This window comes from Aplidium turbinatum, chromosome 2, assembly GCF_918807975.1.
Source record: "Aplidium turbinatum chromosome 2, kaAplTurb1.1, whole genome shotgun sequence".
In the NCBI taxonomy this organism is placed as follows: domain Eukaryota; kingdom Metazoa; phylum Chordata; class Ascidiacea; order Aplousobranchia; family Polyclinidae; genus Aplidium; species Aplidium turbinatum.
Genome location: NC_137473.1, coordinates 16,443,845 through 16,460,672, shown reverse-complemented (window position 1 = coordinate 16,460,672; position 16,828 = coordinate 16,443,845). Strand labels below are relative to the sequence as shown.

The window sequence follows — 16,828 nt, the reverse complement described above, 5'->3', positions numbered from 1 at the left end:
TATAGACACCTACCAATGAATTCTTTAGCGTCGGCTCAAATTTTTAAATTCCAGTGCAAATGTTCCTGCAAACGAATAAATCGCTTTTACTGTGCAGTGCTGTCAGATAAGAAAACCTTGACTCTAATTAGGACAAATTTGAAAGCCATTTGGAAAATAAAATTGATATTGGGAAAAAATAGCAGCTTTGGCCCTACAAATGTAGAGAAACTGCTTAACTTTTCTATCAAAGCACGGTGTCAATCAAATAAACTTTCAGAACATTTTTAGAGCAATACTGGAAAATTCTAGTAGGCTAGTGAGTATCTGGCAAAGCTACAACATTAAACGAAGGTACGAAGGTGCCCTGATTAGAGGTGTGCGGAGTCGGGTGTTCTGGACTCCTGCTCCACTCCGACTCTAAAGTCTATTACTTCAAACTCCACTCCTTCAAACTTCAAACTCCAATTCTGCTCCAAATATTTTGGAAATAGTGACTTTAAATTCTACTTTGATTCCAAACACAAACCATTATAGTCTAAACCTCAATCCAGGTTCTTTATAGGTCTACTATTAGCCTAACACTTAGTATACTTTCCATATCACCTGTCATAACAAGAAAAACGTCTTTTTGAATGAAACATTACTGCTCGGAAAAGAAAATCATAGAAGTAGTTTACACACAAATAACAGCTGCGCCAAGTAGATTACAGCATAAATATTCGTATGCTAAAAGTATCAACTGTCAAAAAATCAATATCTGGCTCGAATCCTGCTCCTAATTTTTACAAGAATTTCAGATTCTCACTCCACTCCAATTCCGGAAGAAACACGAGACTCCAGATCGTAAATACTCCAAAACTTCGGCTCTTGTACACCTCTGACCGTGATCTGGCATGCTACACAATTACACATGTCAGAATCCGCCCGGTTAGCTCAGTGGGCGCCCGGCTCAAGATCACGCGGCGCTAGTTCGACTCTCGGGGTGTGCGCTTGAGCAACGCGTTCAGGATATTAATTGAATGGAATAATTCTCTGACAACAACACTTCAACAATCGGAAAACTTCACTCTGTCAATCTCGGTACCCGGCCCTGCGTCAAGAGCCTCTACAAGTATGCGAAGATACCTGGAATAACCTATCAAGGCTTTGTCAGTCCGAAGATAAACATTCAAAACCAACCAACCAACCAACCAACTAGAACTTGAAAATTTGTCTCATACAAACGAGCGCCAATATGTTAACAAGTTCAAGCGAAGTTATCTTTGAAACTATCCATGAAAAACAAGAAAGCTAAGCCTCTCATATAAAATACGCAATGGAAAGATGTCTGCTATGTTTATTTTTTGACAATGCAAAATTGTTGATCGAATTTTACTTCAAGACTCAGTAACTCGATAAAGTTATTCCGATTAACATCAATTAATATTTATTTTCAAATTAAAAATTCGTAATAGAAGCTTAAACATTTGTAGTTTTCTCATATCACGCTCGGGAAAGCATCAAAACCGAAAAACTTTTCTTTTGCAATTAAAATGTTGTCTGTTGTCCACAGTTTTCATGATCTATTGTGTCGATAAATGAGAGGTTGCTATAAAACTGTAGGCTAATGATTGGTTGGCTTGAATCTTTATTCCTGGACTGAGAAAGCCTTTGTTAGGTTATTTCTGGCAGTTTCACATACTTGCAGATTGTAGAGGCTTTGAACTACAGACGCAGGCCCAATTACCGAGATTAGAAGAGTGAAGTGTCCGCTTGTTGAAGTGCTGTCTGTAATTATACCTTCCACTAGGTGCGACTGAGTGGAGAGTAGTCTTCGAAATGCGTTGCTCAAGCGCAGACACCAAGAATTTGACCAGTGTCGCTCGATCTTGAAGTTTCTTCGTGTAGCCTACAAATTAAGGCGCTCAACCAACTAAGCTATCCGGGCGGATATGTAGAGTATTATAGACTAAATACCAAAAGTTGATTTCTAGAGTTAAAGCAACGCCATGAAGTTTTTTTGAGGCATTTTTTAATTTTGAATTATTGCTGTTTGTTCAATGTAGGCCTATGTTGTTTAACAGTTGTTCAAGTTTGCGTGACTACCTTCGGTAGTTTAGGTCACGTGAATATTATGTAGGCTAACCCTAGCAATACCGGAAACAGGAAACTCTAAAAAGTCTAAATCGTGGAGATAGATGGCCAATGCTTGTATATAGCGCATTGTTGAACCTGCATTGTTTTGGGTTAGGCCCTTATCAGAGATAGGCAGTAGCGCGCTACTTTTGTAGCGGCGCTACTTTTTTGGTAAAAGTAGCGGTAGCGGCGCTACTTTTTAGTTGGAGTAGCGGCTGCAGTAGTGGCGCTATTTTTCTTTCAAAGTAGCGGTAGCGGAAGAGGCGCTACTTTTTTTCAGTTGCATTCCGTTACCCGCTACTTCTTAGAAAACGATTGAAAACATGAAAACGATTGCTCTGAGACGTAAACCAGTCATATTCAACAAAGGAAAAAATACAGCAAAACGGGGCAATATGTACATAAACAGAAATGCATCACATAACTCAAGTAAGTCGTAGGACACACTTAAAAATTGTATTTATTCGAAAAATCATATTCATCAAACTATAAATATTTTCGTCTATTTCACACTGATACCGTGAGATAATGTTAATGAAAGAAGATATATAATAGACATTTGACGAGATCCATTCACACACAATGGTAACAGTATAAAGTACCATAAGATCACACTCAATTGTAACATGTAAGTAAGATATCATTTGATTTTATCACTTAGCACTGAGCAGGTAAGGAGAGAGATTGAAACAGAAAAACAAGTGGGTAAAGTGGACTGAAGATTAAAGAGGTGCCAGTTCAACCAAACGGCAAGATATCAACGCAAAGGTTTACGTTTGGTATGTTATTGCAAATCCATTGCAGGCTTCATAGGGTAAGTTATAATGAAACGGTAATTTTATGGCATACTGAAAATAACAAAATTTTAAAAAAAAAAAGGTATATATAATTGTGTGTTACAGCTAGATAAGCTACTGGTACGGCTATTGGTATCTTTCTGATGAAGCGATTTGATCCCAATTTTTTGCTCTTGAATTTTTCTTTAAAGCCCCCAAAAATGTGGCTATTGCTTTACAGGTGGTAACAATGGCATCTCTTTGATGATGCCATACGTTTTGTTTTTAAAAAAGCGTTTATGCTTATTACATTATATTTAATCACTTTTATGTTTTGAAAACCATAGCGCAATTATAATCTCTTTGAAATATCGATGCAAGTTTGTAAGTCTTTACCGAATGTAGAGATGGTTTACTTTACAGCAGGAGTTCTTATCCAGTGGTGGTCGCACCGCTAAGGAATGCAAGGCGTGTTCTCAGGGAGGGCATGGATGTTGAATCATTGTGGTTATTCATACAAGACGTTTAAAGCTGTGATTTGGTTACTGAGATTTTAAATTACATTTTAAATTGTAACACAATTTTGGTAGAGAGGTGATTTTTTTAACCATAGACAAATAAAGCTTAACAACCAGACGGCATTTATTAACATAATAACATGAAAATAAACTAAAAATTACAAACGTTTTCGGCCATACTCATGTTAGCCCTTTTCAAGACGCGGATGAAAACGTGGATGATGACGCGGACTGCACATACATTGGTATGTCCACACGACATTTGGCCACAAGAGTGAGGGAGCATTTGGATTAAACTGCTCTCAACAGAAAAAGCGCCATTAAAGATCATATACTCAATTGTCAGATTTGTTCAAACAATAAACCATCCCTGGAGTCTTTTGGAACTATGTAAATGTTTCACCAAATTTGATACTATAAATCCACGAGGTTTTGCTCATAAAATCTTGCAATCCTCGCCTCAATGGGCAGCTGTTTGCAGCAGGCGCCTCCTATCTGCTAAATGTCTTCACGTAGGCTAATTTGCTTCATTGATTTGTGTTTTTTCCTAGGCAATTAAGCGTCACTTGATTTTGCCTCCCCTCTGCCTTGCCGTTTAATTCTTATGCGTTTCTTTTTTCAATTATTGAGTATGTAGACCAAATCTGTAATTTCAATTTATAAAGAATACCAGTCAGTTGGTTACTTGAAAAGGGTTAACATGAGTATGGCCGAAAACGTCTATAATTTTTAATTTATTTTCATGTTATTATGTTAAATGCCGTCTGGTTGTTAAGTTTTATTTGTCTATTTTAGATTGTGGGTGATAATTTTTTAACCATTTTGAAGAAGAAACGAGAAATGGTTGCAGATTTCAAAGTGGTGGAAACAAGGAAAAAGGCTAATAAACAGCAAAAACAAAACCGTAGAATCATCATAAAAAGCACATACAAGAAATGGTAAACAAATTGAAAACAATAATCTAAAAATGGTAAAACACACTCTGGAAATATCCAAGTTGATTAGGTGGTGCGCTGAAGTGAAGTACCGAGTTGAAATCTTCATTAATTATTACAATATACAATCCTTCATTCTTCATTCTTTTCTTTCATCTCTGATATTTAATCGTCATAGAATAGCTTGCAAAACGACGAACAGTTTCATTTAAGACCAAGTAAAAGCTTAAGCAACATTAGGATAATAGGCAGTAAATAACAACATTTGTCGCTTTTTTTCTGTTAAATTACATCAGAGGACTTTTCCAGGGTAAACGGTATAGAAGCTGAAGATTCAGACTAGCGGTGCATTTTTGTTGACAAAAATAGTAAATGACATACAAGGTGGTAGGAGACTCTGAACTAGAAGTTTTCAAGTAGAGTTTTTTCCACCCCTGGGTAGATTACACTTACAAGGGATGTAATCCGTTTGCGTTTTACACAAAATTATTTTTGGCATCGACCACTTATAGTCAGCAAAATCTAGAAGCTGAGGAGTAGCAGTGAACAACCGATATCACCAAAGAGTTTAAATGAACAAGATTTTGGAAAAATCACAAATCAACAGTAATAACAATGCACATATCTTGAATTAAAAATACTGTAGCTGGTTGGAATAAATTTACCATTAAAACTTTAAACTGAGGTTGACGAAAGTAAAAGCATAGAAAATTTACATTGTTGAACCTTCTGAAGATAAAGCAAATAATTTAACTCCCATTCCAAAAAAACAACACATCACGATACAAAAAAAAAAAAAAAAAACATAAACGAAACCCAACTATAGATCCTTAAAAATCATTTTCAAATGTATACGTTCAAGATTCTATCTGTAGATCCAGAAATTTTATAATATGTAGCTTCTGCTCTTGATATCTTGATATATAGTAATGTATAACTTCTGACATTTCCATTTGAGCGACCATCACACCTACAGTTTGCGCTTACAAACCGAGTTGATGATGACTGCATTAAAGTGTTGTAATGATTAGCAAAACCACTGAAATAATCGTCGTCAATGATGGCTGACACAAGGTAGCAGAAGACTTTGGTTTTTTGCTCTTGCTTTCTTTTGCCCCTGAGACAGAGATAATAGTCATTATACAGAAGTAGGCCAATTGCATCATATTACGTATGAAAATAGACGTTCAGTTTAATTAATTTTAGTACTGTATAAAAATCTAAACTTATCTGTTTTGAACTTATTAAAGGAGGTTTCTTCAATATCTCATTCAAACGGAATGACTTGCATTGAATAAGATAGAATAACTCAAAATAGAATGACTCAGAAATATAATGACTTTTTAAATAAGATACTGAAGAAGCCACCTTTACGATTCGAAAGCTTTATCAATAAATTATAAAGTTTCAAAACCTGACTGACTTTATTTACTTATTATGTTTAATTGTTCGACTCGGCTGTATCTTAAATAAAAGATCCTTGCATAACATTTCATCCTCAATAATATTGAGGAACCAGAGCAGAGGTTGAGAGACATCAGCGTCTATTTCACTATATATACATATTTATCACTTATTGAGTAAAATGTTTGAGCATATTTGAAGTAGCCTATTTACCTTTTGAATTGGGCTGTTTTGGTTTTGTATTGGGCTTTCCGTCATCTAACCCACCGAACGGGTCACTAGGCTTTTGCGGATTTTGAGCAGGCTTTTGTACAATGAGTTCTCCTTTATATCGTTCACACCTCACGCCGCTGTAGTCTTCTGCGCAAAAGCATCTGAATCTTCTGATTCCCATATTTTCACACGTTCCATTATTTTGACATGGAGTTGTTTCACACGGGAGCGGCTTCGCTGCAAAATGCAATTTTTATTGTTTTGTTGAACTATATTTATGTACTTTACGTTGCAAGAAAGGAATTTAAATAAGTCAAAATGCAACAAAAAACTGTTTTTCCACTGATGTCTTTGCAACATGTCATCAAATACTTTCATCACTCAAGAAGTACTGTACTGGAGCTAATCTGTTTAGGTGGGGGTTGCATAATTCGCCGATATGTGTCTGCGGAGCGGTAGAACAAACAATGCAACACATACTCCACGAATGTTCCATCTTACGACCCCCAAGTGGAATCACTGGTATTCGACAACTGGACCCAACTACCGTATCTTGGCTGCACGAGGAGGCATTGCCAATCTAAGCTGCTACAAGTCAAACGAGAGAAGAAGAAGATCACTCAAGAAACTCGATTGGTGCAATATCAAAATTTTCAACATCAAAGAATCACCTAATAGGCTTCACAATTCGTTAGCATTTGGCTATTGGAAAGCTGTTAACAAACTATTCATTTAATCATTTTGTAAATAAAGTTTGAAAAGTTGATTAAGTTTTACAGCTTGGTAGCCTATACTAAGCTGAAAGATAGTTCGAAAGAATGTCGCTGCTTAGTCTAATTTACGTGCTTTCACTACAAATAGATGCTGGTATAGATGCTACTACATTTTTTGTTATTTTCATAAGTTTACATTATTTGTGAAACATGAGCATAATTTGGGAACAATTTTTTGAAAACAAAACAATACAAGCTTTTGTTGTTATTTTTACTTTTATTTTTGGATTTAAAAAAAAAGTTCACAATTCAGAAATCGCTTAGTTTTGTTAATGTCTTAGTTTTTCATATCAAAGTAACACATACAAATTCCTCTATGCTCGTTCGTGATGGTGGTGGGCTGGTGGCAAACCAAGAAAACTAATTAAAAAAAAAACAGTTTTGCCACAGTTTTGACAGGTTTCCATACCTGTTTCACAATGAGTTCCTTGATAATATTCAGTGCATCTGCATTTGTAAGAATTCACTTGACCTTTTTCGTCACACGTTCCACCATTTTCGCAAGGGTCAGATTCACATTCCTTTATGTTTATCGTGCATTGCTCTCCGGTGTATCTGCGAGAAAGAATATCATGAAGAAGACTTAGATCATTTTTGATGTCTAATGACGTTGTGGTATGTATCTATTAATACAAATTAGTGATAAAATTTTTTATTCACACAGACAATTAGCAACAAAAGAAACCAACACTTTCAAAAATATGTTTAGGCTGCAAATGTTCCAATACTTTTAACGGCGTTTAGCAAACAGTACTGAAGATATACAGTAGACCTAATTAACTAAACTAAGTTAAAACCACAAAACCTTTGAAATAAAACATAAGATATTGTGTTCACTGTAGATACGAAGCTAAAATTACTGCGCGATGCCTGAGAATCTTTGAACGATGGGACAGCTCGTCGCAATTTGAGAACCTGGCCTACAGCACTAACGGTAAAATCAAACTGTTTGAAATATGAAATAATAACAAGAAAGAGGTTGGCTAGATCATACACCAATCGTACAAATACCTTTTACAAAATGTTTGTCATCAGTGTTTTGTATCCTAAATGATTGATTGTGACCTCAATCAGGAATCTTTATATATTACAATATGCAGGCATACATCAGAGTAGCCTACTTACCCAGCTTCACACACACAAGTAGGAAGCAATTCTTCTACTGTACATTTCCCGTTTCCGCAAGGATTTGGATCGCAAGGGTTGAATTTTTCAACCACTGAAAAATATACAAAAAAAAAAAACGAAGGTTAGTTGAAGACAGAGCACAATGGCCAGTCGAGCTTTACTGCAACGATTCTACGTAACTTTTGCAGGTTGAAAATTCAATGTTACTATTCTAACTGTTAATGTGGCCCAGATAAGAAAAACAGCGCTTTAACACTTAAGCTCACTACAAGTGATTGCTACAAATATGAAGTATAAGTGTAAAATTACTCAAGCAAAAATGCCTTATTGAAAATATGCTCGTTAATAAAAAATCTGTATTGAACAAACAGCAGTTTGATCAGCTTATCATGATTTAAAAAAAAACATGATTATTAAACAGGCGATGTGTGGAAAACTAAGATTCGTTCGACGCTTAAATCGCACCTGGTGAAAAATTACAATTAATCAGATTCTTTGCTAGTTTTCAGTGTAAATTGAAGTTTTTACAAGTTGAGAAATGTATGGTACAGTAGGCCATAGCAATCACAGTTAACGTGGAGTCATAGTTCATGCGGTTGACGTCAAAAGCGGCAAACACTAGCCCGTTAGTGCACTGGTTACGCGCTCAACTCAAGATCAAGCGGTGCTGGTTCGGCTCTCGGGGTGTGCACTTGAGCAACCCATTTCAGTACTGTTCTCGATTCAGCGGCACCTAGTGAATAGAATAACTCACAGACAACAACACTTCAACAACTATGGAATCTTCCATCTGTCAATCTCCATAACCGACCCTGCGCCAGTGGTTCAAAGACTCTACAAGTATGCTAAACTGCCAGAAATATCCTATCAGAGGCTTTGTCAAAACCAAACCATTGCATTCACAATAGATTTTACTCAAAGCGGCAGATCTTCTCGTTTTAAGCGGCGGAGTTAAAAATTACAACTTTTTTCAAGCGGGCACTCCGTGTCACAACATCTGTGCTTGAAAAGTTTTATCTGCAAGTCCAGATTTGATCTTGATTATATATTTCATGGTGTAGATGTCAAATATTTGACATCACACTACTCCCACCTCTGTATGATGATGTAAAACCCCAAAAGTTTGCGGTGGCATCACTGACAAGCTGCAAGCGTAAAGTTCCCATTCCCTGGATCTCATCTGGTGGAGTTACATATCTAAGATGGAAACAAAGTTGTCATCAAGATAATTTGTACTCTATCTCAAATGTTTTTGTTTTAGGTTTAACTTACACGAATAAAGACTCACAGTTATTTGTTAACGATGTATTGCTGCATATTTAAAAACGAAAATAAAAGTTATGCTACCCATTAAACACGATTAAAATCTTTTAATTGCTTATTGGCTTTGTCGAATAGAGAAGAAAACGATAGCGTTTCACATTCCAGTGCTTTTTTGATATGGGCTTGTATTTATTAAAAGTGTGACACGTCTTGAAAAAAAGAGAACCGCACTTTTTCTGTTCGCCACTTTTTCTGTCCCAGTAGCTCAGTTGGTTAGCGCATGACTTCGTGAACGAAGATGCTTCAAGATCAAGCGGCGTTGGTTCGGCTCTCGGGATGTGCGCTTGAGCAAGACATTCTAATGACTGCTCTTTATTCAGCGGCACCTAATGGATGGAATAATTCACCGGAAACAACACTTCAACAATCGAAAACTTCACTCTGCCTATTTCGGTAACCGGACCGGCGTCAAACGCCTCTTCAAGTATGCAAATCTACCAGAAATGGTCTACCAAGGCTTTGTCAGTTCAAGGATAAAGATTCAAAACCAACCAATCAAACCAGTTTCAACCTGGCAGGCTGGCAGAGACGAAGACACGCCATCGCGTTTAAATTAGATATTGAACAGGCACTTGCAAAAAGTAATGTGTAATTCTACTCCAACAATCGAACTAGTTGTCTATTTAAAGAATTCAGTAACTAGAAGCATTAATTGACACTTGAAAAATGTATAGATTTTGTTGCTATAGGCACTTACCCACAATACCTTTTCCATCCAATCGATGTAATGGAAACGTTCAAGTAGTCAAAGTCACAGCTCACGTTGGAGTTTCCTTCACCAATTTCAACCCCAAGATCCCAGATTTTGAACTAAACGTTAAAGTTTAGGTGTTTATGAGTAACCCGGAAAAAGTGATTTTAGATAAAACACAATGAAAGTATACTTATTTATTTTCAAAAAAGCTTGGCTATATAAAGCGCAATTCTTACTAAAAAAATTATTTTAGATAAAAGAAAATATGAACCACTAATTTTACAACAAATTAAAATACTATTTTTTTTTGAAAAAATGCACGCGGTTTTTTCTTAGTCCTTTTTCCTGCTGTCTCGCCAGCTGATTGAATAGGCTAAAAAATCACGATAATCCGATACACACTTTCGATTCATACAATAAGTAAAAAAATTAATATAAAAAATATGGCACACAGCTGCCCATTTTGAATTTTGTGTCTTTTTCTGAGTTTTGAAAAACGATTTAAACAGTATCAAACGTATCTTAGCTACATGAATTACGATCGTGGCCATGATTACAACCAATTCATCCATTTAAGTCTAAAATATTATATTGAAAGTTTGGTCTTAAATTGATTACAGCCATGTTTCTAAAAGCATATTAAAAATTTCAACACATCGGAAATTTGAAATTTGTTATTTTAAAATTTTGACAATAAACTTTTTCTGCTAAGGGTCGAATTTACCCCACACTATTAGAATAGGTGCAGGACTGGTCAAGTGGATGCCTCAGATGTCGAAGATGGTTTTCTAAGTCAAAAACTGATCACACACTTGAATTCACACAAATCAAACAGGGAAAGCATTCAAATCATATTTTAGCAACTACTATCACTTAATTTCGTTGCAGTCACATTTTTGCGAGAATTAATGAATAAGCGAATGACTTAAATGTTCCAATAAAAATCGAATTTCGATATATCAAAAAGTAGAAAGTGGCATATTACACTGTTTAAACTTATACCTGCACAAGGGTGTCATCTTCTCCTTCCCTGTACCAAACAAAGTGAGCATTTGAAGGATAGGTGGAATTGGGGTCATCTTCATTGGGGTAACCAGGAGAAGTTATGACCCCACTTGTTTCGGTCAGTACTGTGACATTTGGTTCGGGTAATCGTTGGAGATTGGGATTTGAGTATGTCCCATTCGTGTCGTAATAGCTGTAATTTCCGTAATAATTGCTATAATTTCCGTAGTATCCAGTATAGTTTCGGTATCCTCCGTAGTATCCACTGTAGTTTCCGTAACCTCCGTAGTAACCGCTATAGTTTCCATAGGCGTTTTCACCGCCTCCATACTGGCCATTTCCATAATCATAATTGCCATAATCTTGGCCTGCAAATATAAGTTGTTGTTAGAACGAAATTTTAAGCGGGTACAGTAATTGGCATAACAAACTTAACTTACTTCTGACAATGTTTTTGAAGGCCATTATTACTCGCAATTTTATGCAATTGTCGCTCATTATTTCGCATTATTTCTCATTATTTCGCTGTAATTATTTCGCAAATTTTGACCCCTAAACCCAGTTTAATTGATCTCCAACGTTTAATAACAAATGAAACAAGGCATTTTTGAGGCATTTCCGTCAACTGTAGTAGTAAGTACAGTAGAATAAACTGACCAAATGCTCACACAACGACAGATGTTAAGTTATTCCCTTCTACATCAGTATGTCCGACGTTGCTAGCTTGATGTCAAGTTGCTATCTTGTTGCTATCTTTATGTGAAACTGCCAAGAATATTGAAATAACCTATCATAGGCTTTGTCAGTCGAGGATAAAGATTTGAATCAACCAATCAATACTGGTAGACTACAATTCTTTTACAATGATATGGATGTTTTGTTAATTTTTTGTGGCGTCGAACAAGAAGAGATTAACCCTGCCATTTTAATCAAGATTATCTAACATTAAAACAGTTTTTAGTTAACCTTAATATATATTTTACAAAAAAAATGTTTTTTTGCATCCCTTTGAGGCGGTGTACTGTGAGAAAATTGTCTGTTAAAATTTCTTTTATGGTTCTTGTTTTGTAACTCAGACTGTATTTAGCAAACATAATTTTTCAATAGCTTTTTGCAATAATCAAATTGAAGCACTTTAGTTTATCGTTGTCAGCAAAAAATGCTTCGGTTTCGCAGCAATCTTGTTGAGCGCCAAATTTTAATTTTGCTCAAACCGGAACGTGGCATTTAGCAGACGGATCGATTCGTTTTGTTGTTGGGTTCAATAGTTATCATTACTACAGTATTCGTCGGCTGCATTGCCGAGTAGTGAGAGCCCTGGAATGACGTTTGAAAGGGCGCCGGCTCGACACCGCTCAAGAGCATGCGGCTGTGTCTTTGGCAGGACAAATAAAGGCATGCCTGAAGGTGGACACGAAGACGGGTTTCCTTGCCTTCCCGTCCACTTAATCTAAACCTTCAATCACCGGCGTAAGCCTGGGTACGACAAACAAAACTACAGTATTGCAATCATTTTGAAACTTTTCAAAAATGGTAGATATTTATGGTGGATTGCAAAGCAACTAAAAAATATGTATTGAAAATACCTTAAATCGAATGTGTTATAGTTAAATAGCGAGATAGATAGGCTACTTTTTTATTAAGTGATAATATAGATACTAAGTGATACTAAAATGCAGGTGTAGAGGTTCAGGAGTTACATTATTTCAAGAGTTGCTGTGTCTTTTAGACCACAAATATGCGATTGTCAAGTTGCGTCAAATCACAAATTAATTCATATTATTTATTGTACAACAGTTGCCAGAAGTCAGTAAACAACTTATCACAATAAAATAAAGTGATTTGAAAGTTGTACTGCATTGTAGGCAGATATTCTTACTTTTCTACACGATATTATTTTCTTTTTTATGGAATTTATTGAATAAAAAGTTTTGTAACTTCAATAACTTTTTTTCTTCAATTTTCTTAACTTCAATAACAATAAAGTTTTGTAACTTCAATAACTTTTTATAGAGTGATTGGTAAAATATTTGTTTACTAGCATATGGCCAAATTTAAATTCAAAGCAAAAAAATATTTTTATCAACAACTTATTGAAGTCTACTGTACAACAACATTATTGCAACGTTATTCAACATTTTTTTGTTAAAAATATGAGCAGTTAAATAAAAAATATTTACCTTGAATTGATAATGTTGCTGACAAAATTAAAAGCACCCAAATCCAATTTAATAAATCCATTGTTGAAACTTAAAGAAAATATAAAATGTAATGAATAGTCTAAATCAGTGGTTCTCAACGGGAGCGGTAAGCCCCCCGGGGGGCGTTTTAATTTTGTAGGAGGGCGGTATGATTACCTAGACTTTAGAGGGGCGTTTTGATTATTAGGAGGCATTCTGGTTTAAACCATCTACTGCCCAGCGTAACGATTTCGTCAAAGAGCTCGTATCTTCGTGGTAGCATTTCCTACCTCATACCTGGTGGAAAAGGGATTCAGCTGTGTTGTTCTGCTACCTACCAAACAGAAAAACCCACTTGACATATCCGTAAGAGGTGATCTTCGAATGTTCCTCACTGGCTTTACACCAGATGTGAAAAAACTGGCACTTTCTCACCAAGCCCAAGGTTCACATTGACTACCAGTAGGCCTGTATTGTTTTCATGCTCGCAAATATATATTTGCTTTTCATCAAATATAGTTACTTGTCTCTAAAATTGTTACAGCTTGTTTCGCCTTGTAAAAGGTTGTAAAAGCTTGTAAAAGGGGCATCATCAAAAGGTCCTTATTCTAATATAAATGTAATTCTATTTGAATAAGGACCTTCTGATGATCCCCCTTTTTAGGGTAAAACAGGCTGTAAGGGTTTTAGAGACTGATAACTAGCCTATATTTGATGTAATTCATTCTGCTTGGCTTTTTGCTTGGCATTTAAGCACTTTTGTAGTATTAATAGTATTTTTTTTTTCATTTTTTTGTAATTAGGTCTAATCGTTTTTGTTGGGGGGCGGTAAAATTTTGCTAGTTAATGAAGGGGGCGTTGGGCCAAAAAAGGTTGAGAAACACTGGTCTAAATGCTCACAAAGCAATGCTGTACAAAATCATGTCTTGATAAAAACTCACTGTTTTGGTCACAAGAAAGTATTTTCGAGCAAAAACTTTTGCTTCCTTTCCTTAGCTAAGCACACAATTGTAACACTTATTAACCCTATTAACGTCATATGATCATCGAGCACTTGTTTCAATTACCAACTGATTGTTGTTTCACTAGTACGGATTTCTACTCAGAATTTAAGTGTTTTCTACAAGAATAGGACTCTATTCGGCCATCGCTTGTGAACGTGGCAGAACAATGGACCAGCAACTTGGAGTAAACATGTCGCTGCCACTTGATTGCAAACTGACGTTTGTTTTTTTTTATATCTTAAACATTACAAATTCTGGATACCCTGTTGACATCTGAATACAATGGTCAAGAACCTCTTAGAAAATCTAGGTATTTTTGCTTCATCCAGGAAGAAACGAGAATAAAGTTTTAAGTAATACAAGGAAGTTAAGCAATGTTTTCTGGTTGGCCTAACAACTAATGACGTATAATTTTTCTTAGGTACTGTAATTTTCAAGAATTTTAAGCACTATTTGTATAACTAAACAAAAACAAAATTTGACGCCATTTCGTCCAAACTTTAGAAAATAAAAACATGTTTACTAATCTCAAAATTTTGAAGCACTGGTAGAAATGTTAAACCTGACGTTTGCCTCGGGAGAAAGTGGAGCATAGCAAAACATTTCTGCAAACTCTTTTATCATTTTTGCGGCATGTGCTACAAGAGATACATTGTTCAAAGTGGTAATAGTTACACTTCAGGTCCAGCACTTTCAGATACAAGTTCCAGATATTTTTCTTGGTATTTTTAATATTAATTTTATATGGTATTTTTAAGATAACCTTTTTATTTTGTGGATTGTTTTGTATTTTTTACATGTGATTAAATGAAGGTTGGCTTTGTTAAGCCTTCAAATTGCACCTGGATGCTTTTACTGTGATTCACTGACTCGGTACCAGCGAGTGTCATTCGGATGACTTCACGCTTTACAAGCATTCAATTTGTAGTTTTTCGTTTATGTAAGGCATGGACTTGTTTTTCTTATGCAATTTATCTATATTAACACCAGCAGTAACAAAACTTTGAAGATTGATGTATCCGATGTAACAGTCCATAATTTTACACTTGCCAGAAAATCTCATAAGATTTGCATAAAAAGCATCAGTCACTATCTAAGTCAATTGTTCTCACCCTTCTATGATGCATTCCCCCTTTCGCTGAGTTAACAACTTTTTATTCCTTTTCAATTGTCTAACTTGACTCTAAGTCAAAAGCGAGCAGAATGGCTGACATAGTAAAGCGTCGTATTCAAAAAGACTCAGATCGCATATAGATTTAACTATCATCCTAATCTCGTCTTATAATTGCGTTGTTGTATCTTTGAAAAAGTCACTGCAGTCTTTGGAATAAGAAGGCATCTGCTGAAGCGTTATTTTGACAGCACACACCTGTGCAATAGAAGCTTTTTGAATCACTATTGTAGGCTCAGCCACCAAAACCAAGCAAAGTTTCTTGTTGTTGTAGAAGGTGTTGCAACCGTACCAAACACCTGTAGCCTACTCAGCAAATTGCTTCTGTCACGAGCAGCCATTAATGTTTGCTTTTAGTAGCTTTTACCTTTTCGTAGATAGACCTTCTGCTATGTTATAACAAATATTATTTTTCGCTTTGATGATCAGAAACAAAAAATAAAATTAAACTGAAATGTTACTTGTAAATTATTCAATTCAATAGAAACCGCCGAATCAACAGCTTTCATTCAAGTTGCAAATCATTCCAAGAAAAGTTGTATGAAAACTTGTGCAGTTACAAGTTTACAAACATACAAAATAACTAAACATTAAAACAATGTATTTTTGTTTGATTTAAACTACACTGTTGGATGGCATGCAAACTTTATCATTTTGCCTAAAATAAAAAAGGATTTTTAGAGCTGGTTAATGTTAATATTCCTTTTCTATACTAATTGAAAGAAATCTTAAAGATCGTTTTAGGCGCAAAAAGCAATTATTGTTTTGAACTAAACATAACAACAATTGAATACCGTACAATAAAACAGCAACAGACGTGTGTTTTCTTGTTTATATTGTCAGTCAGTTGTAATTTGAGTGTCACTTCCAACCACGTGATGTCGCCCAAGCCCCGTGTAGTTAACCCACAGATGGTGGACAACAAAAGCAATAAGAAACGAGTGTTTTGGATTTTCAGGTCCATTTTATTAATTACAATAATTAGAAACTCTGCCTCATTGTGGCTTTGTAGTTTTGTGTACGCTTTTATTTGCGTCATTTTCAACATTAACTCTAGAAAAAAATAATCAAAGTAAAAGCGCACGAGAAAAGCAAAGGCACTGGTATACCAACACAAACGAGACACATTTGATGTTTGACACATATTATTGTGCGTCTAACATATTTAATATACCGGAATTCAGTTTGTTAAAGTAAATCAAACGAACACGCTCGTATGTAACAAGCTACTGTACAATATATAATGTGTTGTGGTAACTTAAGGTTATCATCTTTTTAACTGCTTAAGAATTTCATGCATTTGGGTGCAGGAGTCAAACATAATTTTTTTGGGCTTATGAAAACAATTGAAAACAAATATTTTGACGCACTGAAGAGCACTGTTTCAAATCCAACATTCTTACATTTGGTTGCAAATGCTTTTTACTTGTTGTTGCCGCACTTTCTGTTTGACCAGCTTGGCTTGGTTCTCCATGATGTTAGCGCTTTCGCTTATATCTTACAAATACACATCAATCAACTACTTTTTTTAAATGTTGATGTGAATATTCGTACTTAAAACAAGATTCGTGGTATCAGCCTGAGCTTTGGCGCCAATGTAATATGCA

At 35.5% G+C, this 16,828-nt stretch overlaps 1 protein-coding gene across 1 annotated transcript; it reads right to left on the bottom strand.

Annotated features, from left to right (window-relative positions):
• Positions 1-5,162: 5,162 nt before the first annotated feature.
• Positions 5,163-11,331, bottom strand: LOC145788373 (uncharacterized). The gene is made up of 8 exons (XM_082600145.1): positions 11,307-11,331; positions 10,864-11,234; positions 9,865-9,977; positions 8,938-9,041; positions 7,842-7,935; positions 7,126-7,271; positions 5,944-6,180; positions 5,163-5,443 (listed from the first exon to the last, which is right to left on the bottom strand). Exons 1-8 carry the CDS (start codon positions 11,329-11,331, stop codon positions 5,337-5,339), a joined length of 1,197 nt encoding a protein of 398 aa, XP_082456271.1. The 3' UTR covers positions 5,163-5,336.
• Positions 11,332-16,828: the final 5,497 nt, after the last annotated feature.